Source organism: Thermobia domestica, chromosome 12, assembly GCF_964235325.1.
Source record: "Thermobia domestica chromosome 12, izTheDome1.hap1.1, whole genome shotgun sequence".
Taxonomy (NCBI): Eukaryota; Metazoa; Arthropoda; class Insecta; order Zygentoma; family Lepismatidae; genus Thermobia; species Thermobia domestica.
The window spans coordinates 166,677,438-166,702,086 of record NC_137465.1 but is presented as its reverse complement, the minus strand read 5'-3'; the positions used below and the strand labels follow the sequence as shown (position 1 = coordinate 166,702,086).

General features: G+C 35.4%; 1 protein-coding gene across 2 annotated transcripts in view; it reads right to left on the bottom strand.

The window, feature by feature from the left end:
- Positions 1 to 24,649, bottom strand: part of Pde6 (phosphodiesterase 6) — a 557,480-nt gene that overhangs the window by 386,979 nt on the left and 145,852 nt on the right. For both annotated transcript variants that reach the window (XM_081734379.1, XM_081734380.1), the window contains exon 2: positions 11,422 to 12,383. In XM_081734379.1, the coding sequence (XP_081590505.1) occupies positions 11,422 to 11,899 (478 nt within the window). In that variant the 5' untranslated portion in view covers positions 11,900 to 12,383. The remainder of the gene's footprint in view (positions 1 to 11,421; positions 12,384 to 24,649) is intronic.

The window sequence follows — 24,649 nt, the reverse complement described above, 5'->3', positions numbered from 1 at the left end:
TCTGCTTTCATTAAGGTTTCAAGGATATCACCTCCTCCTTGGATATATTCAGAACTGTTAACAGTAGACCGTTCTGTGCTCTTCGTGTCCTCGGTGTTAAATACTATCTTGGACTTTACTAATAGGTTACATGTACGAATGGGATGTGGGACTTAGAAATAATTTGAACTTCTGTCTCAACCGACGCATTACAAGGTGTCCGGTTTCTATTGACTAAATGCATAGCCTATTAGAAGTATTATGAAGCTTTAAAGTCATATGTGAACGGTTATTGAAGAATTGGTGAAATAAGGAGCTTGAGAATGCAAAGTAAACACGAGAACTTTGAGAAAAATCGACAGACATGATTTTACCCATGGTAAAAGTTCACGGCCTGAAATTGAACCAAAGACTCCTCACACCAGAGAGAAACCCCACAACGAAGCCACCACAATTCCCCTATAGCCTATTAGATGCTAGAAACACAATAATGATTGAATCTATTTTGAAATGGTGTTTAAGGATAGACATGCTATGATAATAAGAAACCAAAAGTTTCTTATTAATGTATTTAATAAATATAAAGCTTAGTATACGAATAATGTTTCTTTAAGCACATACAGCAGAATAGCAAAAATCAGCCTAATGTGAACCGAAGGGTGGCTGGGTTTGTGAAAATGCCGGGTTATCGGGAATGGGGTTAATAAAAAAGAATAGGTACCAGTGTTTCCTCAGAAAATTCAGTACTGTACTTGTATGTATTCGTTGCTTTAGAATACAACAAAGAATAATTAGCTCAAATACTCTTAAACAAATGAAAAGTACGTACTTCGTGAAGTCATAGGGCCTTTACTATACATGAAAATGGAAATTAATAAATACACACTGTACAGTAATTTACCTGGTAAGACAGGCCTCAAAAAAATACTTTATGAAGGCATAAAACTGTCTTGAACGGTACTGCGTGAGGGTTTTCTTTTTCGCCCTGTCAGGGTGTGGCCGACTTATCCGGCCTGCCGGGTTATCGAGTGCATAATTTTAGGGTCTCTACTGTACTTTACGAAGATACTAAAGTTTTCCTTGAATAATAACAACTTAATAGGAATGCCAAGTTGAACTTTGACCATTTCTTATTAAATTCAATACCTAAGAAAATCATCGAGTACAGCAGGAGTCACTCTGGACATTGTAAATGTTATTTGATAATCTGTGTATGTGCTCCAGTGAGTTTGGGCTAAAACAAACTTAGTAGTAACATATCCCACACAATGAAGTAGGTTTTAGTAATTTAAAGAAATTAAATTATTCAAACGAAATTTCACAATGTATTTAATCGCACATAGAAAAACAAATGCGATTTTAGAAAGGGAATTAAAACATATTTCAAACGATGTATCACATGCCATATTCGAACCTAAAATTTTAAATCTCGTCATTATAAATTTTACACATTTTATATGCCTGCGTGATAACAAAAAGATCAGATTCCCGTAAATATTAATCGCGTTCCAAATCAACGAGAAAATAAATTTTAAGTGACTTACTAACTATATAGGGTAAATGTTGGTAATATCGTCATATAGGATAATATTAGCAACCTCCATGACATCATTGTGATTGGAGTTGAAAGGTTTACAGGTGTTAAGATATCGTGTCCAGCACGATGACTGATGGTATTTGAATAATAATAACATTAAGTTTAGGGCATGTGATGTATTGGACTGAATTTCTGTGAAAGCGACAAACATAATTTATTTGAAATCATGAGCAGTGAATTTTCTTCATCAGATCGATTTTAAAATTATATTTCATTTTTTTTATTTCTTTCAGCACAACTTACAGTCCATTTCAGACGTAAAATAATTTCTATTTTTATGTTGACTCTTTTCTCTTATGTATTTCTTAATGAATAAAGGTACATATTATTCGTTTATCCGGATTCCTAAAGATCATTTTATCTACATGGATTTCATTTCATCAGCTTGCCTTCGATTCATTGAACTGGGAATTGAATGACAGATGCCTTGGAACGAAACTACAGAGAACACGTCGTTAAACAGAGTTGACCAACGGCGATGATATAGATATGAACTCTCCACAACACTTCATTTTGGGCACCTGGGTTTTATCCAGTTAATAGAGGTAACGTATATTGGTTGAGTATTTTTTATCAACGGCAAGAATGATTTTGTTATTAGGAAGCATTCGTACTCCAAATCATTCCACGCTATAAGTTTGCCCTAATTTTGTTACTTCCGTGCCGAGCCTCTGTTCTATAACCCAGACTCCATACTCCTGAAAATAGACGACAGTACATCGAGAGAATCATCAATGGAGGATCGCCAAGTGCTGTGTAGACTTTTACCTAAGTACCGGTACATCCTTTCTCTTTCACCCTCTTTTCACTCTCTTACATCACAATCTATTTCCCATTTAAAAGTATTCAATTTCATTTGTTAAGCAACCCCGGTCACGAACCCATTACCTCTGATATAAATATTTTAATTTACAATATCCTGGGATGAGCTTGTCAGTTCTAAATCCCCAAATTCTTAATTATACTTTTGTTATACCGAGCTACAAGAACTGGCGAGGCCATAGTGTACACAGGTTCCGTATTGCCTACAATGTGTACCCGTGCACTGAGTGGGTGTAATTGCACAACAAAAGCTAATCGATACGATGAGAGGAGGTTGAAAATAACACACAATAGCAAAATAAGTACAAATCTGAATATTAAAGCGCAAAAGAAACATTTCTGACACGTGTAGATATGTAAAAATAAATGTTTGTATGACGGTATAAAATGTAGAGAAAACATCAACTTGTATGAATGCATGTTTTTGTCCACTTGTGTAACACAGACTTTTATGATTCCATGTGTTTTTATTACAGATTCCAGCATGAACAGTGAAGTGACGAAGGGAAAACGACTTTGTTCCAATATACAACTACAAAATGCAATTAGAATGATGTTGCATGCAAATCGCATAGTAGATAAAGCTGCAAAGACGCATGACGTACCGTAATTATATTACATTATAATCTTTGGAAGATCTTCAAGAAATATTAACTGTATAGTTTAATAAAACGAAGAAGAGGGGAAGTGAAGACACCAATTCGGTAGTAAAAGTTGCGAAATTAAGTAGTGATAGGGATGATGAAGAAATGTAAGAAAATCTTGTATCATGTGTATGTACCTTTAGCATTAGGATAATGTTGAAATGAAATGAAATTTTTGGTTTTATGCTGCACGGTTATGCCCATTAGACTAAAGGAGACGAACGGTTAATGAAAATAAATGAATTGATAGAATGAGAAAGAGGGAGGAAACGGAAAAATCCAAAAACACACGGTGCTTTTCATCGCAAACTCACATGGCTTGGGATCGAACCAGGAACTTTAGCACCAGAAGTGAACACTCTACCACTAAACCACCGTACCTGCCCCTGCATTAATGTTGTGTATTGAAAAGAATCAAATTCGAGTTTATATATATAGAAGTTAATTTGGTTTTAGCTTAGGACGAATTAGGTGTAGTCGACGAATTTAGACGAATTAGAAAAATCAAGTATGTGCACTCGAGTATGCAATCGTACATGTGGAGACTTATCCATTGTAAATGTAACTACAATAGCAATTGGAAGCTATGTGCTGCACCAAATTATTGATTATACAGTGTTGATGTATTAATTGATGGGGTTATAAATAATGATATAATGTATGTGGATAATTATTGTTGTAGCCCACCTATGCATAGATTCAAGCAACAACAGTTCCAACTTTAAGATTTTCAGATATTGAGTATCATGATCCACCTTGGTAACCCATCGGCATATTAATTATGGATCCAGTCACTAAATCAGTGGTTCCCAGCCTTTTCTGACTGACAGTGCGCTTTACTGAACCTCCACAACGACGTCGCGACACACTTCTATGATTTTTATTAGACTTCCGAACTATGCTATACATAAGTGTCCGAAGTTTTAGACTGTAGAACGGCTTTGTCTGTCTGTCGACAATTATCAGAGCGAACACAGTAAGAGATATCGAGAAGCGTTTTTCTTTTTTGCAATCGATTCAGCGTCCCAATGATAGGTTTCATCTCATCCGTTAACTCTCTATTTAAAGTGTAGTGGTTCAAAGTATTCATTTCCGGTTTCAACGTTTATCACGGTGCAACAAAAACGTGAACAGACAGCGAGAAGCTGTTGTTTTGCGAAAAATTCAGAGCTTTAAGACAACATACCAGGACTATCCGAAGCACTCTATTGAATCCAGAAATGGTTCAAATTTACTGTTCCGGTTTCAATACTGATTGCCATCGAGCAAACACGGTTAGAGATATCGAGATGCAATTTTCTGTAATCGATTCAGCGTCCAAAGCATAGGTTCCATCCCCTCTGTTAGTCCTCTGTTCAAATCGAAAGTAGTTCGAGCTAGTCATTTCCGATTTCAACGTTTATCGCCAAAGAACCAAAACGGTAAAAGATAACGAGAAGCGGTAATTTTGCAAACGATTCAGAGTCCCAAAACAACATACTAGAACTATTTCCGGTTTTGATACCGGTTCAACGTAGAGCGGTGGCTCAATGGTGTCCTCCCCGCTGGTCTAGTGATTAGCACGTGCGGCTTTTGTGTACCAGGACCCGGGTTCGATTTCCGGTGAGAGATTCTTTGGAATTTTAACTTTCCTGTTATGTCGTGTCCCTGTCATTCTAGGTTACTGGTAGAGCGAGTTAAACAAGTAAAAAGCGAGTAAAATTAAGTAGAAGCTAGTAACAAGTAGATAAGCAAGTTAATGAGGCATGTTCGTTGAATCAGTTAACTTTAAAAAAAAATAAGTGGTAGAGCGTTCACCTCTGGTGCATGAGGTCTCTGGTTCAAGCCTACCTAGCGCCTAGTGAACTTTGTGGTCGATAAACACCGTGTGCGAGTGTTTTCTCAGAGTTCTCCCGTTTCCTCTCACTTTCTTCATTCCACCATTTCTCATCATCACCGTCTCCTTTAGTCTAGCTGGCATAAGCGTGGAACGTAAAACTCAAAGATTATATTTCATGTTTTTAGTGTTGCTGAAACTGTTTAGATAATTAAAATAATTAAAAGTATATAAATTAGTGTACACTATAAAATTTTATACATCAAAACCTCATGAATAACTTCAGGGTGGGTAATATGAATTTGTCTCTTGAGTTGATACTAAAAAGATGCTGTGTATATCTTCTATGGTGGATGATTTGGTGCCTATTTCTTTTACCTCGTCTTCTTCTCTCCTTCTTCTGTGCTGATCCATCCATGCGTCGCGTGGTGCACCATTGGGATTTGTATTTCCAGAGCACGAAGCCCGGAGTCTTATATATGGAAGGAATAGCTAAGCTAACTTTGAATTTCAAATCGGGGAGAAAGCTCTGCTGCATCTGGTGAATAACTTTCTGGTCTGCCAGCGTGGAGGAGGTAAGGGAGGAAGAAAAAAGACATGGCAGAGATGATGATGCGTTTTCCTCCATTTTTTGGTCTGTTTTTTTTTCTTGTCTACTCTATTTGGAATTCTACTGAAGGTATTCATATTTTTTTCAAGTATTTTTTTCTTTCTTATTTCCAATCTAGTATGGCAAAAATGGTTCTGTTGTTTTGCAAGTTTATCATGTTTATAACTTTTGTTTTCCTCTTCAAACAGTAAATTTTGTTTGTCTTTTAACAACAATACAGTGTTGCCAGTTTTACCATCAGTTAGAAAAGTTAATATACGTACTGTATCTTTAATAATAGTAAATAATACATGCCAGTCATCAGTTTTTCGCTTAGAAAGGTGCCATCTAGTGTCACAACATTTTGTACACTAATATATATTTACCAGGTCTAATCGTGTATGAAGCTGTTTCTGGATTTTTGACTCTGGGGAAGGATTTATGCCAGGTCATAATGTATATACGTTTCTAGCAGTTTCTATGTACACCGTGTATGTATTCAACCAACACTACATATATGTTACGCATGTCTACATAACAGCATAGGATAAATACCCTACAATAGTTTTGGGGACATTCCTTTATAGACATTTTTCTTCCTCTTTTTCTATCCACGTTCTGAAATCAAACCCGACAACGGCGAGTGTTTATAGCTAGTATTTACTAAAAATAAATCAATTATCTCTCTCGTCATCAGATTTACCATACGTGGTTTTAGTGCCGGAGACCTAAGTTTGATTCCCGATTGGATCTCATGTGGTTATCCAGAACCCACATTAAGTTATAGATTTCATATAGCTAGTAATGAAATTAACGTTACACTAGAAATCAACCAACCAACCGAGAGTGAATTTTATATTTTATGATCGTTGGGTTAATTGACTAACAAATTAATTGGAGTTTGACCCCCCGTTTTGACCACTGATGTTACATGAAGCGGGATATAGTGTTGAAAATAGAATCGGATTTACTACTAGGATTTGTAAAGGCAAGCAGTCCACCGGAGATCAAACACGGATTCACGGGCACAGAAAGTTCACGCTTTAGCAGCTTAGCCTCCACAAAGAGATACAGTATTGTTTGGTTAGAAATTTTTGTATTAGCCGAGAAATATAACAATATCAATAATAAATTAATTAATTCCAAATGTAAAGTAAATTTCAATACGAAAAGTTTAATGTGTGGATAGCCGTATTTAGATATGTTTTAAATACATATTACAGATATTTTGAGATCGTAATCGTATAGAATTTTCCAGTATTAAATGCCATTTTTTTTTCGTCTGTACTATCCCTCATCCGGACATCACCCATTTGAAAAAATAAAAATTGAAATATTTCAGTTTAACGTTCCACGATTATGCCTGTTAGGCTAAGGGAAACGAATGATTAAAGTAAGAGAATAATGATGAAAGAATTGGTGGAATGTAAATGTGGGAGTACCCCGAGAAAATCTACGGATACGATGCTGTCCACCACAAACTTACTTTCCCGGGGATTAAACAAGAGACCCCCACGCACCAGAAGTAAGCACTCTATCACTGAGTCGCCGTGCTTTGCAAATTTGTGATAAATATTATCGGCATATTATCCGAATATCTGTTATGCAGATATTTTGGACAACAGTAGCAGTTCAACGTCGCTGGTAACTAAATATTATTTACTATTATTCTCAAAAAGAAACATTAAGTATTAAAATACTACTATATCGTCGCTTTCAATGCAAAAGGGCGTAACTAACATTTTCAAAATTTTATAGGAGCAGGAAAAGAAGATTTGGTGGTATGTTCAAGTCAACATAACTTTTTTACTACTTTGAGAAGAGCTTTAATTTTTTTGCACGCTTAATGGCAAAGGACAGGTGTTCCTTTCCGTGTAAATGGTACTTCGAAGCTGTTCGTTTATTTTGACAAAATTGCAAAGTTTTGCCCTTACTCCCTTATGCTGTAAACAGATGTGTATTCACTTCTAGTGTTTTTAATAATAATGTGGCGTATGTTTCCGTGCTTTAATTAAGATGTTTCATAACTGTGAACATAATGAACATTAAGATTACATTTTAACAGTTTAATATCCTTTTTTCTAATATTTGTTATAATTGTAAAGGTTTTTATTACTATAATGTTTTTTAAGTTTCGCTACACATCATAGAATATGAAAATTTAGATTAAAATAGCACGAATTAAAGAGATAATTATCTGGTAATTGTCATTAGATATTTCGATCCTTAATCAGTGTTGTAAATTTTCCAGATTTTTTTTTTGAAAATTTTCCGATTCATAAAATCATACTCCACTTATTCTTATATCGTTGTTTACCGTAAAATTTATTTGTAACAAATATTGTTTGAAAAAGTGTCATGAAATGAAAATCTAACAATTCTTCATTTTTGCAAAAATGTTTCAAAACCTTAAGTATATTCTTCCCTTAAGATTCACCTTTGATCTCACATAATCATAAGTCATTTTGTTAATTTAATTCGCATACGACTATGTTTTCTCGTAGCTTTAAACATAATAAAATCAAAGCATTTCTTCTTATTTTCTGTTACAAAAATAATCTTCATAAAGAACTGGAACTTTTATGTAGTTATTTCATTACATAGTCAGGCTTATATGTGAATAAATGGTGGAATTTTCTGTTTTTGAAATAAGTGATATATTCACAAAGGTTTCTTTTCGCTTCCTCATTACATTTTAAACAATGGGATGGGATATTTGTACTCTATGAACTCGATTTATGCTCCCTGCACTTTACACACACACACACACACACACAAAGGAGAGAGAGGGGAAAAACACACAAAGGAGAGAGAAAGAGAGAGAGAGAGACTTTGTAAGTTTTTATTTGCCAACTTGAAATAGAAAATTTTCCGGTTCCCGAAAGCTAACTGGAAAATTATAATTTGTTGCTGTCTAACTTTCCTCTACAGGAATCCAATTTTATAGCTCAATGTGCAGTTAAATATAGTGATAAATTTTCCACCTAACATCACTATACATAATATTTAAAATTGTCCTGGTCATGAAGAGTTTTTCCACTGTTTCTACATCATAATGAAAATTTTCCAATCCATGAAAATTCCTTTCACTTGTTTCTACAGAGAAATAAAACTTTCCGATTCATAAAAAGTTGTTTCACTTTTTGCTTCAAAATCATGAAAATTTTCCTACTTATAAAATGTTTTCCAATTTTTACATACATGGCAGAAATTTTTTTGATTCAAGAAAAATTGTTTCACTTGTTCTTGCATAGTATCGAAAATTTTCTGAGCCATGAAAATTTTCACATTCTTTAAACGATCTTCCACTTTTTTAACATTTCTATACATGGAGTCAATCAATTTTATGGTTAATGAGGAATTATTACTTGATCACTGATATTTGTTCAGAACCGAAAATTTTCCAGAAATTTTTCTGAAATGAAAAATTTTCTGCGGAAAAATTTCAACTTCACATCACTATCCTTAATACATCTGCATAAAACTTAACGAGACGTAGATTTTATTGGTTACTGTTAAAATAAAATAATTCAATGTTAAAATTTCCAGCCCGAAAAAAAATTAGTGCAAATTATGTGTTAAATTTAGGAAGATGACCGAAGATGAGAAGGGATTAGAGCTGCATATCTAGGAAGAACATATACAAAGAAAACAAAGAAAGGAAAAGTCGAAGAGGACAAGGAATGAAGCATATAACCCACAAACTTATTTGTTTTGATCTCACAGCAACATTATTCTGAGAAACAAAGATACTGCTCTAGGGTAGGAAAATAAACTTTCACAAAATTTAAACAAGAAATTCTCACCAGCGTGTATATAGCTTGTGGGAAGTTAATTAAAATAAAATTGATTGATAACTTTCAAAACTATTTCGAATTCTTCATAATAAATCGTAGTTTTTGGGCTATTTCCTAGCACACATTCAACGATCTCTTTCAAATCTTAGGAGACATGACAAGATAACCATGACAGCCTATTCTCCAAATATGGTGCCAATCGGTAGAACAGGGACTGAGAAATAGCTCTAAAATATTAACGGACTATTGAGGCTCTATTGTATGGTATTTTCACACAAACATTTAAAACTCATTGAAGATATTCTTTCTCAGTACTAATTAAATGTGATAACACCATTTTGCTGTAACGAATTCACAGAGTGTTCTTAAAGTAATAATCCGTTGCTATTATTTTCGGAATTCAATCTACTAATCTTAAGAAAAAAAATATCAAGTAATGAAAAATTTACTATTCCTTTTTCAGGTAAATAGTTAGGATCCTCATTACTATCATTTTCCAGCTCTGCACACTCAATAGGACTATCATCGTCGGTATACGTCAGAAATCTGCAGATATCTTCTTTTGCAATAATTTTGCTTTGTCTGTTCATTTCCAGGACTTTCTTCTTTAGATTATCCTGATACAATAACTAATTCGCTTCCTTTCTTATAAAGTTGAAAAGACACTTTTATACGTCATTAACTACGTTTGTAATAACAAAGTTGTAAATGAATCCAAATCAACAATCGTAAACAATCCGTGGCGGCATTTGTATATAAAAAGACCAAAAAAATTAAATACACATGTGGAGTATGAACGCGAGAGCGTACCATCGTTTACTCAGATCGTCTATTGTAGAAGGGCGTATGCGTCATTTAAGCCTTATGCTTTGTACAACATACTTATATACCGCTTAACGCCCTTATGAAAATTAACCCCACAGCTGAATGGTTGATCCTACAGTCACAAAATTTTACTAGTATTCCTAGTTGTAGACGATCGACATCTATCGGAGTTAAAAATCTCAAAATCCGAAAAAATGTAACTTACGCCCTTTTTTTATTGAAAGCGACATGTCACAATGTTCATGAGTAGCAGTATGTTGAATATATACGACTTGCGTTCATTATTACTAAGCCTAAAGATGGCACAACAATCGTAGATTGACAAAATTCAGTGAAACAATCGCATCATCCTTCCTTAGTATATAAGCAAAAGTAAAAGGAGCTGTCATTTACTGTTCGGTTTTAGTAACGTGCAAAACGTCAATGTACGGTTATATCTACGAAAACTACATGATAATGGCTATTCTCTGTAAATGGACGGGGAAGAAATTGGAATGCGCACTGTTGAATAATAGCTTTGGAATCAGCTGCTCTGTGCAAAGGAGAGTTGTCGTATAGCTTTCATAAACAAATAGACATCACTACGTATCATCTTCCGCATCTTACTAAAACCGAACGATAAGTAGTATCACGTTCTACTTTTATTTTTATACTGAAGAAATATGGTGAAATTGTTTCATTGAATTTTGTCATTCCATGATTATTGTGCCATTTTTAAGCGTAGAATATAATGAACGCCCCTCGTAATTCGTTAGTCAACTGTAATATAGTCTTTTCAATGCCAATTATATTAAAATCTTAAAATTAACTTAAGTTAAAGCTTAGTCATCTGTTGTAGCAAGTCGTTTATAGAAATATCTGCGAGACAAGAAGTGAGATTGTCTCGTCTCGGAAAATGTATAAGTATTTATTGGAAGATCTTTGCCTCGTCTCATGGGCACCCCTAGATTCCCTATGTGTGTTTAATACATTAAAAATAAGAAACGAAAAATTTATCCATTACTCTTGTGCTGTGAATCTAGAATAAATTTGTTATGTTAGAACTGCCAACTCTAATTTTGGTAAATTTTCTGATGTTTTCCTCGCCTGATTTTGAAAGTTATGCTACTGACTTCTTTCTATGACTGACTTATGCTACTGATATATATTGAATAACCATAAACTACGTGTACTTAAAAGGTATATCCACGGATCTGAATTATTGTGTCCCGATGTTTTACGTATTAACAGAATATTACATCTTATCACTATTGGGTTGATAATTGTTGATTACATTATCTATAACTAGGTACTCCACCTTTAACATTAAAATACACAAAATACAGCAATAATAATGATAATAATAAACTTACCAGTATCGACAGTAACATCAAACAGTTTGGCTACCAGGAACCTACTTTCTCGAGGGCCTCTAGCTAAGAATAAGCTTCCCCTATCAGCGTGCGTGAGAAGTCCCACATTCACAAGAATCTTATGACAAAGAACATCAATGTCTAATTCATTGGATACGTCCCGAATCAGTTCCATAAAAAGTTCGTTCTCATCCAGAAGGTCCAATCGTCGTCGCGACAAAGTAGATTGTTTCGGGGACTTTTTCTTCGGTGACGACAGCCATAAATGGAAAAGTTCTGATGTCACAGAATTCCTCTTTGTACGAGGAATTGTGGGTACTTCGGAGAGATTGGACTCTTCCGGTTTTTGTAAAACATTTTGTACAAAATCTGGATCTGCCTTCTCAACTAGCCATCGTTCCACAAATTCTGGATGAGTTTCGAGATATCTCTCTAACGTATCCTCGCTCGGATCCACAGATGAATCATCACTCTCCATATTGAACTGTGACTTTTGGTTTTTGCACTATTGACACTGCTTTAGAATTACGTTAAGTTTTGTATATTTCATTATTACGCTGAAAAAACAAAATCAGATCCCTTAAATTGTTAGAACATGATGACAACTGTGGTCTTCAATGGAACACTCGGATAATTCTCTTCATATTGCTTTGATTTAAAAAAAAATAATAAAATTAACACTGTATATCTAGCTTGCACATGGCAAACTATATATGGAATTAGGTTCAAAATCACTTTTTTAAAATCCATTTGAATATTTGTATGTCACATTGTCATTGTCACACGCTTGTCTAGTCAAGTACACTTCATAGTTCACATTCTTCTTAATGCGATTTCTACTTTCCGAGGAATTTTGTCCAAGTTAACATTCTTGCTATCAATCGTAGTAGGACATTCGCCGAAAGCATACACGGGTTGAATTCCATATCTTCAACAAGTATAATCATGTAACCTACGATCACCTGAAAACAGAGGAAAAAAGAATACTTATGATCAGCAATTAAACACAACATTGATAAATAATTACTAATAATATTAAATAATTTATTTCTTTAATGGTGATTGTACTTTTAGAAATGATAAGGTTCAACATACGTATGGTAAAATCTATGCACATATGGTCTGAAATGTAAAGACAGGCCACCAGTTTCATCGACCATCTTATAACATTGAAATTTCTGTAATTATTGGACTACACTGAGAAAAAAAATGTAGGTGGCGTACTTAAAAAGGTAGGTTACATGCGTAATTCCTGTAGTTTTTGGACTTAACGTACAGGGGACATATAGGTAGCTGAAAACGCATGTTTTATAATACCTTCCGTATACGTGTTCCATCTATAAGTACTTTCCGTGTGAAACAATATAGGCGGTCAGGATCTCACATACAAATGGACGTATATAACATATAACATACACTGTATGTGACGTACAAAGTGAATTACCGCTACTGAAAGAGCGTAAAGGATTTCTTATTCACCTTAATCTAGTCGAAGTTAGAAATAAATTGGAGAAGACTGATATTCATTACCGTAGATGCAAAAGTTAGGTTACAGAACTGTTGAGGTGCTACGCTTAAAGTATCTGTTATTTGATATAGCTCGTAATATGCTCCTAAGCTGTTATTTCACTGAAATCTTATTGCTAAGCAGAGGATTCCAAGACTTCTTTTTAAACGTTCTTTTGTTAGCTAGAAGGTGAAGAACCAATGTGTTCGATCGAGATGCAGAGATTTACACTCGACACACGCTTTCTTGCTATAGTCAATGAATTTCCTGTCAGCTGAAGCCAATGAAGAGAATAGTCACGTGCGCTATGGGAACATTATAATAAAACGAGGTTCGTCTTCCAACATCGCCAAATTCTCTTTGTTTCAATTCCCATGTGGTGGTACCTTTCTTTCTCTTTTTATTCTTTTGGTTCTAAGCCAGTGGGATAATTTTGCGTCTTTCGTCAATGAATGTACAAATTGACTACATACGGTACCTCGAAATCAATAGTAGCGTAATTATTATCCCGTTATTAATATAAAGGTAACCAAGAAAATTCTGTCGCTTTTTCATCCACCACCTTCGAACTTCGATAAGTCACCTAAAAAGTGCCATGAAGATGAAAAATAGTCCCCATCAGCATCGACAAGCTTTTGCCAACGTTATGGATTCCCTCGCGGTAGAATTTGATGGCCCATGAAGCCAAGAAGATATCAAGTGCATCTTGCACCTTTACTAGGGATTTGAACTGGCGTCCTCTAAGGTGATTGTACAAGGAATGGAATAGATGATAATCGGATGGTGCAATGACCTGGAAGTATGGCGGATGCAATAGTGTTTCCCATCCAAGGCGTAGAATGGTGTCCCGAGTCATCCTAGCCAAGTGCTGCTTAGCGTTGTCCTGTAACAGGAGGACCCCTTTGGAGTTTCAGAAATGCTGGCACCAGAGTTTAGAGTTTTTCTTGAACACGGATCAACTGCTTCAACACGGCTCAACAGTTGCATTCATGCTCTGACCAGCTGGTAGCAGTTCCCGATGCACGATACTGCGAGCAGTTCACGAAACACATAGCAGGACCTTCTTCTGTTGCAATACTGGTTTTGGCTGTTTCGGAAACGGTTCATGGGATGCTAACCAATGATGACGGCTCTGTGGAGCTTCGTACAAGACCCACATCTCATTACATGTCAACACCATGTCCAGAAACGACTCCTTTCTCAGACGAGACAGCAAAGAAACAGAGGTGTCTGCCCAGAGTCAAATCATGTGGGACTCATCGACCCAACTTGTAGTACTTCCCACGTTGATGGAGATGCTGCCGAATTGTTTTTCCACGCACACTGAATTGTAGTCCCAGTTCCTCACATGTCTGACCACTGTTCGCCTCAATTGCTGCCTGAAGATCTTCATTTTATATATGTGTTGGTCTTTCGGCACGTGGTGTGTTTTCGAGTGTTTCGTCACCGTCCTTAAACTTGTTAAACCACCGCTGCACTGTCCGCGTAGTCACGACACTCTCCGCAAAGGCCTGGCATATCTTCTGCCCCGCTGCAGCACCGTTTGACTCCAGTTTGAACTCATACAGCATACAAGCCCTTATGACGCTCTGTGGATATCCCATGTTCACTCTGTCCTTACGCAAGTTCACGGTGTAACTCAACTGCCACAATTAGGTATTATGTTGGATTTATCCACACCAACAACTGGCCGCCTAATCTCCATTAGCATTCAACTCTCGGTATGAGGGCCAATTGAACACAGACCGCGGTGGCTCCGTGATAGAGCTTTCACCTCTGGAGCATGGAGTTCCGCCTTCAAACCCTGCTCCCGCCAATTGAACTTTGTGGTGGACAAACACCGTGTGCGTGGATTTCATCGGGGTCCTCCCGTTTCATCTTACTTCCTTCCTTCCACCATTTCACACATTTCTTATAATCACCGCCTCCTTTGTCCTCGCCGGCATAATCGTAGGACGTAAAACTCAAAGATTTCATTTTTCATTGGCTTTCTTGGAGTATGGAGACAAGAGCGAATAGTTAATACATCACTTTTAAAAAAAAGTAGTTCTCAGTACATTGAAAAATTCGCATGACCTATCTGACTAGTCATTGCGTTCGTTTTGTAGAGTTGCTGTTGTGTGTTTAAATGCTGTTGAAGAAGTTGTCAGGAGCGGAGGTACGAGTGCTTTTCTGCATTACTTTACAGGATGCCCAGAACATAAGAGTTCTAAAAGTCAATAAATCATCACACAAACGCATTCCGATATAAGAAGTACTATATTCGTAAGAAAAAGTGTTGAAATGTAGAAAAGAAAGGAAAAAAGTGCACTTATTTAGTAAAACAACAGGAACAGCTGCTTGTGCGGCAGACAGAAATGTGAGAACTGTTATTAAAATTGGTTTATTTTTTTTTTTAACCATTCAGTTCAAAATATATGCAGTCTAAGCCCATATTGTACACCAGTTGCGTATGGAAGGAATTTAACACACCTAAGCTACATCTTACATTAGTATAGTGATATCAAAAATTGATTCTGCTAAATGCGATGTAAACCATTCGTAATTCCAGTTAATACAACCTTTCTTATAAATTAACGGTCATATTAAACATTTTATTGATCTGCTTCACCGAATTGTTAGCGCACGTAACTTCGTAGTGGTTCTACTCCCAATTATAGTATCCGCGCTGAGTCGTGATGCTTGACCTAGATCTACCGATTTCACTATCCAATAGAACGCGAGGGTGTGTCAATCCCCACCCATCACATTTTGTCAGTGCCGTCTCCCGCGCTACACGGAAAACATCTCCCGAGAGTACAGTGTTGTCGGATTGGCGCCTAGTTCCGTTTTGTTAATTGTTTTTTGTTGCATTATATTCTCATTGTGACTATTCGCGTTTTTGTTACCGTTTTAGAATAATTGTTACTGTTGTTATTGTTGTGCATTGTTATTGTTGGTAATTTTTAAATGTTTGTTTAAATACTCTTTTACACTGTCTTCAAAATTTGGCAACATTGTAGGCGAATTTCAGCTGTTTGACGTTTCCCCAAGTGTGCGCTCGGGAAGCGGCTCCACGATTTGTACCGAAGTTTTCCGATGTATCAGAGCTCAAGCAATAATTGGTTTAGAGCCCAAACTTCACGACTCGGCGCGAGTGCTATCGACCACTAATATTTTCTGGTGTTGGTCCATCATGAAGGGTCACGGTGGCTCAGTGTATACAGTGCTCCATTCTGGTGAATGGGGTTCTGGTATGATCGTAGCTTGCGCAAACTGGGTCTTGTGATAGACAACCATCATTACATGGGTTTTCTTATGCTCTCCCGTTTCTTTCACTTTCTTCATTCCGCCATTTTGTTCATTTTCCTTAGCTTCCAAGGCATAATCGTGGGTTGTAAAATTGGAAGATTTCATTCATTTTTTCATTATGAGGCAATTGCGAAACTGGGTGAATTAACCCTTTAAGTGGCAAAATTCCCTGTAAATCCCAACGCAAATATCTCGTTGTATTTAGTTTCTTAGTGTCATGCCATGGTTTTATAACGTGCTACTTTGCCTGGGTAATAAGTATTATGTACGGTCTAGAAAACAATCGGTGGTTATTTAAGTAACCACTAATTCATTCACTCGTGCAACGAGAACTTATGAAAGAATGGGTGGTAGTGGGTGGTTAGAAATATAACCACTATCTCCTAAAGGGTTGTAGCAAACTTACATCCAGAAAGTCAGTGAAACCTGCGAACTGATGCACTAAGCACTCATCATCCAGTTGAGTGTCCTACATTTGGCTAACCATAATCTTTCGTCGATTGTAGCGACAGTGAGTTGAGTAATTCTTTCTGTCTGTTAAGTAATTTCAGCAGTATTTCAAATCTTTATGACTATAAAGAATGAGACTTGTTTGTTAACTGTCTCCCCTGCAATTTGCCTCACTTCTGTGTACTGAAATAAAATATTTAACGCGATGTTGCAAGAATACATAAAAGTTTACTCGGACATGCGACGAACGTTTCAGCCGGTGATGTATGATCAATGCATCGGCTTATATACAATGTGTTTCAAAACAACACCGACAACGTTTAGGAGGTGATTCCTGACACCAAAATAAGACAAAAAGTATACACCAACCTGAGTGCACAAATGCTTCCTTTCGGAGTTATAGGCTGCCGAAAACATCAAAAAATGAAGTTTAAAAGACCATAGCTCCAAAAGTATAGAATCTACCGTTGTCGGGTCAAGATTCACTTAGGAACTAATATGTACCCTATCCAAAAATCCATGTTTCAGAATCCTAAGGTACTCACGCAACAATTTTTAGAGAGGAAGTTTGGCTACGAACATATAATTTGAAGTACTCAAAAACTAAGTATAAGTTAAAACAAGGCTGCAGGTTCAGTGTATGTAACAAGTATAAGGGAAAATAAGGCTTAAGGTTCAGTACTGCGTAACAAGTATAAGTGAAAACAAGGCTTAACTTTCAGTAGTGTATAACAAGTATAAGTGATAACAAGGCTTAAAGTTCATTGTACGTAACAAGCATAAGTGGAAACAAGGCTAAAGATTCAGTAGTGCGTGATAAGTATGACTGAAAAGAAGGTTTAAGGTTTAGTAGTGTGTCAAGAATAAGTGAAAACAGGAAAGGTTCAGTGTATGTAACAAGTATAAGTGAAAACAAGGCTTAAGGTTCAGTAGTGCGTAACAAGTATAAGTGAAAACAAGGCTTATCGTTCAGTAGTGTATAACAAGTATAAGTGAAAACAAGGCTTAACGTTCAGTAGTGTATAACAAGTATAAGTGAAAACAAGGCTTCAGTTTCAGTAGTCCGTAACAACTGTATCACGTAAAAGGCTTCTGGTTTTGAGGGTAAGAATGGAGAGTATGGCTGAGATTTCAAACAGCTTTTTATTGACAGTCAAGAAAACAATGCACATGACCCACTATACAGTAGACGTGTAGCTGCCTACACTCCTGGATGATATTTGAAAATAAAGCATAAAATAATGAGTAATATTTGTTTCCGAAGGATATTTACATTTTAAAAGAGCTAAAGAAGCACAGAACGAGAAATAATAGCTAAAAAGTTCCCTTTTGTTCTTTCTGAACGATGTGGAAACGAAAGAAGCGATAAAACCAAAGATAACATTTTGACATTATCCCATCTCTCAATGGAAGATGTGGGAGAGGATAATGGAGAAAAGAAAACAATGAAATTTAGATGCTAATTAGACTTAATGTCAAAGGTCATGGTAAAAACAAATAGAGTTAACTAGCCTCTTGAAGCATGAATATTCACTGGCTTTGATCACTTCTTGCAATAATAGTTACATAGAGAATTGTAGCGTAAACTTAGAAAAATTAAGTTAAATTGGTAACTATTTAATCTAATAACAAACTGTACGCTAAAGCGCATTAGAAAAAGGTTTCTCATTTTCTTTACATGGCATTTTTTTTTTTTTTTTTTTGTTATTCTATTTGCATCCAAGCTTTATGTTACATGCTAAGGAAATAGTGAAATATGAGTTAAAATATTGAGATGAATAATGAAATGATAATCAACAGATATCCATGTTCAAATCCATAACTAAAAGTTTTGATGTTTGCAACTCCCTCACGACTGAATGATTTCCAAAGTTGACTTTGCTACTAGATGTCCGGGTTCGATTCACAGTGATATTACATATGATTTGGATCTTACTTTATCTTGCAAGTTAACGGAAAGAGACTTGAGCTGAAACGAGACGCTAAATTTCCATCAACGAGGTAGTCAATATCTTGTTCTTGTTAGCGTGGGCTAACATCGCTATAAATAACATGGCTACAGACAGTGCCAGATCTAGGGGGTTGCAAAGATGCACCCTCCTTCGTTGTAAATATACACTACCTAAAGTGAGAGGCTAGCAGTAAGTTTTGCAAAATCAATAGTTTAAGTCAATTTTCTGAAGGTTGAAGGAAAATAATTCATAGAGAGCAGACACTTAGCATTTCCAAAGGAATTTTTCATTTACATCACAGATGCCTAAAGGCATTTAAAAAACTCAAATTTAATTCAAATGTACTGGTAGTTATTGGCGCACCCCTCCCCCTTAGAGAATCCTGGATCCGGCCCTGGCTACAGAGAATATTCAACAAGCTTTCAGGTGAATGCTGCAATATCCTCTGATATTGGAAGCATTCCGTATTAGTAAATAAAAGAACCAAGCCGAAGCACAACCGCCTGCAAGTAGCCGACGGAAACTGTCACACGGAGAGACACGAAGAGGACCCCTTCAATCCTTCCACAGACTTCCCCTACAAAGACTGGGTATATGAAGGGACACTTCGCGGCTAAAGACATCAGTTGTTAACTGGTCACATCCTACCTATCTCTCCAAGTCGCAATTGGCGGGAAAGATTCCTCTAACCTACCTCTGAACTGCAACGGTCAGGAGGTACTAGCCCTACCTCTGAGTTGCAATGGGCAAGAGGTATCCTTTAGATCAGTAGTTCTCAAAGTGGGGTCCGCGGACCTCTGGGGGTACTCAGACCTAGCCAAAAGGTCCGTGACTTCTGAAAATTGAAATGTGTTATAATGAAATGGGACTAACAGCTATTATGCAAGAGGTATTTTTCAGTTAGAAATTAGAAATTAAACCTACTATTATAGATGAAAAATACCAATGTTTTCCTACTTTAATAAATTTCTTTCCTGAAGATGCCAATCGTTACATAGGAATACGTCAAGTGAGAGAAATTCCTTATTTGTTAGAGCAATTGTTCAAAAGCAGTTGTACACTAATGTCCAAAATTATTGTCGCATGTCTATAAATATGTTATAGGAATATAATTTGATAACGAATTCGCTCGGTATTTCTTATAATTTTAGTATGTGTATAATCGGCAAAGACATGTATGTGGCAAATTTCGTGTCAAAAGAGCAGTAAATAAGAACAATAAAACGAAAATAAAACTTTCTTATCCATTTAGCAACATATTGTTTTTCTCATTCTAATTTTCGTATTTATAAATTCTTCTCCTGTGAAATTTACCACAAATATAGATTTCTCGATTATACACATAGTATCATTATTAAAAGTGCCCTGCAAAATCATTATCAAATTATATTCTTACAAGAAAACAATTATAGATATGCTACAATCATTTTGGGCATGAGTGTACATTAACCGCACGATCCCTCCGAACTTAATGGATTTCATCTTCAAGTGGCGAAAAGCTCGCACCACTACCACCAAATCCATATTTTTATAAAAAGTAAATGCTTAAGCTGTAAGTCAAGCCTCCTCTCCATTCTGGGATTTCTAAAAAGCGATTAGAAAACCCTCCCAAAATATGTTCCTAGAACCGCTATTGGGATTAACTCTTGACTCACATTGCGTGCTGTTAATGTAAAATTGTCTTGGAAGATAGATCGCAGCAGAGAAATAAGAACGTTGCTTTGATTGAATCAATTTGTGAAAAGATAAAAGATTTCAAAATGATATATACACAGATTGGTTTATAACCGCTTCTTTTCCAGCAAAGGTAAGAGCGGTCAGAGACGGGTTTAGGATTTTTGATATTTTGACTGCAAAATTGATGTTATTCAATTCTACACGTCTTACTTAGTCTACACACCAAATTTTAACTTGCACAAATGAAGGGATCCAAAGTTATGGTTATTACTATTGACATCTGATCTCACGTGCAGGATACCTGCACAAGCAGGATTTTGGGGCAAAATTTTGATCCCCATAACTTTGGATCTCTTCGTTTGCGCAAGTTGTAATTTAGTTTGTAGACAAAGTAAGGCATGTAGAATTGAATAACATCAATTTTGAATTCAAACTGTCAAAAGTCCTAAAATTTTTTGGCAAAATTTTGACCCTCATGACATTGTATCCCTTCGTTTACGCAAGTTGAAATTTGGTGTGTAGGCTAAATAAGAAGTGTAGAATCGAATAACATCAATTTGAAGTGAAAAAAATTCCTATCAGTCCATATTCTCTCATAAGTCAAAAAAATTAATATATTTTTTGGCAAAATTTTGACCCTAATAACTTTGTATTCCTTTGTTTGCGAAAGTTGAAAACTAGTGCGTAGACTAAGTAAGACGTGTAGAATCGAATTACATCAATTTTGAAGTCAAAATATCAAAAGTCTTAAAACCCATCTCTGACCGGTAAAGGACAACTCTGGAACAATAATATTACACTGCGGTCTTATTAATGTATCAAAAAAATTTTTGCTTCGTTAATTTTCCATGAGTGATCGATTAAAAGTAAAGAAAAACAATAGAACTTAGGACTTGCTGTATTGTTAAGTAACAAAGAGAAATGTTGTTCTTTTTTCTTCAGTAGCAAGACCATGTGATTAGATAAGAAAAACAAAATTTTTTTACTGCCCTCACATTCTCAAGTTTTTATCGCCACTTTACAGTTTCAACCACGTACATTTTCTTTGTCAATTTAAATGTTTTTCGATTTAAGTTTTACTCCATTATTTTTCTTGATCTTTTCCTTCTTAGTGGTAATTCTAATTAGTATATTTTTTAATATCATGTGAAATATCAGATAGTATTGCAAGGGGACCGCAGATCACTTTCAGAATGAAGAGGAGGTCCGCGTTATCGGAAAGTTTGAGAACTACTGCTTTAGACCCAGCTGCTACGGGCAGAGTCGTTTTAACCAACAACCCACAAACATCCGGCTGTAACGGGCAGGAAGTCCAACTATAGAGGAAGAAAAAAACTTACTTGTAATCTAGTGTAGAAACTGTGTAGAAATCTTTACAGTAAAAAAAGGTGAGGGAAAATTCGTGTACCTTTGCTCTACCAAATATTACAATATTCTATTGTTTTGTAATATCATGTATAATCTCTACCATGAAGCCCTGTGAACCCCAGGGGTATAACTATCGTGGAAGCAAAATAGTGTCATATACGTGAGGTTTATCTTGCATGATGGTATGTGCATTCGCCAAATGAACCCGGTTTATATCCCGGTTGGGTACAGAGTTCAACGCTAATTCCAGGTTCTGTCCTTCGTAACCTCGATGCTGCATAAAGAGACAAAATTCGAACAATCAAACTGAAACTATGGGACAAAGATATAATGATAAGAAAGATTAAGTGTACAGTTTATTAATGTATTACGAAAATTATCAGTAGGAACATGCCAGTTTGAACATGGAATTTACGTTTCTTTGAATAGTTTGTCTTGAAATTATTATTATTATTATTATTATTATTATTATTATTATTATTATTATTATTATTATTATTATTATTATTATTATTATTATTATTATTATTATTATTATTATTAGACTGCAACTTTCGAATTGTTTTCATTGCTTATACATACATGATGCTCAGTTTTGTTTAAAAAAAAAAACTGTTAGCCACAAAAATCTCTTTAAATCCATAAACGGATGTGCGTAAATCAACCAATTGGGAATATTCTTTGGGTGCTTAGATCTTTACATTAAGCTAAACAAAAATAGCAAATTTGTTCTACGGATGACTTCAAAAATTTCGGCTTTTTGAAGGGAGGTAAATGGGCAGAATATTTTACAGGAGACTGCAGATAGTTTGACCACGTGATGTACTCATAATGAACACACCACAAAAATAAAAGAGAATAATAAATATCAGTTTAACGTTTGAGGCACTTTAATTTTTTTTTTGGGGGGGGAGGCTTTTCTCGGCTCGAATTTATCTATTCATTGGGATTACTATGCCTTTATTTTAACGTCATAACCATACACACCTGTTATGACAATATGGATTATATTCCTGTTGATTTTTTTTTTTTTTGTAATTTTTGTTGTGATAATACGGATTTTATTGTGATACTTTTATGTGCCCGTAATTTTTGTTAGGATAATATGGAATCATAGGCGCCCGAACGGGGGCGCAGGGGGGTCTGGGCCCGCCTGGCTGACGAAAATGAGCCTCCCCTAGAAAAGTTTCTTCGGGTACCCATGTACGGATTCTATTATTATGAAACCTCTCTTTTCTACATCCTAATCTCTTTTTTTCATAATAATGTGAATTGTATTGTTGTGCTAGTCCTCTCTTCCATGTACTTGTAATTTTTATTATGAAAATGTAGATTGTATTGTTATGAAAATTCTTTTCCCTATGTGCTCGTAAGTTTCGTTATGATAATGCGGATTTAATAATGCTAACCCTCTTTTATATGTGCTCAGAACTTCTGGTGTAATAAGAAGATTATATTGTTTTGAAAACTCTTGTTTCCATGTGCTCGTAACTTTTGTTGTGATAATACGGATTGTATTATTATGATAATTATTTTTTATATGTGCTCTAATTTCCGGTGTGTTAAGATTGTATTGTTATGGAAACTTCTGTTTCTATGAGCTTATAATTTTTGTTGCGTTAATATTGATTGAGTTATGACAAATCTCTTTTCTCTCTACTCATAATTATTGTTGTGCTATTAGTTTGTGATAACTTTTCTTGCTCGTACATTGTGCTCGTAACGTTCGTTGGTATGAAATTCAGATTCTAATTTTTATAATACCAGGTTTGCCTATTATATACTATGATTTAAAAAAAAAAACTTATCTCTGAGCAAAACAAACCAATTTATTATTATAAAACAAATATATATATATTGTGGCAGTTTCGTCAACTAACCACTTGGTTTCATCAGACACTATCAATGGAGTGATACGTGTAGTGTTCGATGAAGCCAAGTAGTTAGTTGACGAAACTGTCACAATACATACACTAGTTTTATAATAATAAATTGCTCAGTGATTAATTTGTTTATAATTGAGGTACCTTGTATCAAAATCCTCCACTTCGCTTAGTTTCGCGTAATCTCGCAAATCGTGCAGCGAAGCTCCATATACACGCGTGCAAAGTTCCATATTTGAACTAGTTTTTTTTTTTTTTAGTATGAAACATTAAGCTTTCAAACAAAATTCTGTTTCCATATGTTTAGATCAAACATATTACAAGCGATATATAATTTAATTTCGGTAAAAATGGATTTGGCGCTTTTTGATTCTAGGCCCCTCAATTATAGTTTGTAATAACTGTTTTCTTTATGTATTCGAAAATTTTCCTTGTTTGATAATATCTAGGTATAACATAAAAGAAGAATGTGCTTTTATCCTATTCCCATTTGTTTTTTGAGATATTGTATGTTGTATGCCATCTTTTCATTTACTGACTTCCCCAACTTTTTCCTAAAAGATCTGCAACCGAGATAGTTTTCCTTTGTCAGTCTTAATTGAAAATTACAGTTTACTTTTTCCTGGCTGACTTACTTTTAGTAATATTCATGAGTTTGTATTAAGTAAACAAACAAATTAATTTGAATTGCATTATTTACATATATAATTTATGCAAAATTTTACATTCAGATTGTTCTCTCTTTCCCGAGAATAAACAGACAGAATGCATTTACTCACACAAATACATGATTCTGCCGACTAAATAAATGCAAAACACATACATTTATCGCTGATGTACTTGTTAGCTAACTCTTGACATCTCGTTTGCACTGCACGATTGATTCGGAAATTCACAGCAAACAAACTGTCATACCGAGAGTTAATATATTTCCCAAATCGCTCTTACATTTCACCCCGATAATGCATCTGGGCATTGGGACTTTCCACGGTCTACACGAGCTACTATGTATGTGCAATGCTTTTACTAAAGCCAATAATTTATATTTTCTTTTTTTCTTTTTTTTCCCGTCAGACAAGGACTAGGTGCCGTGGTGGTCT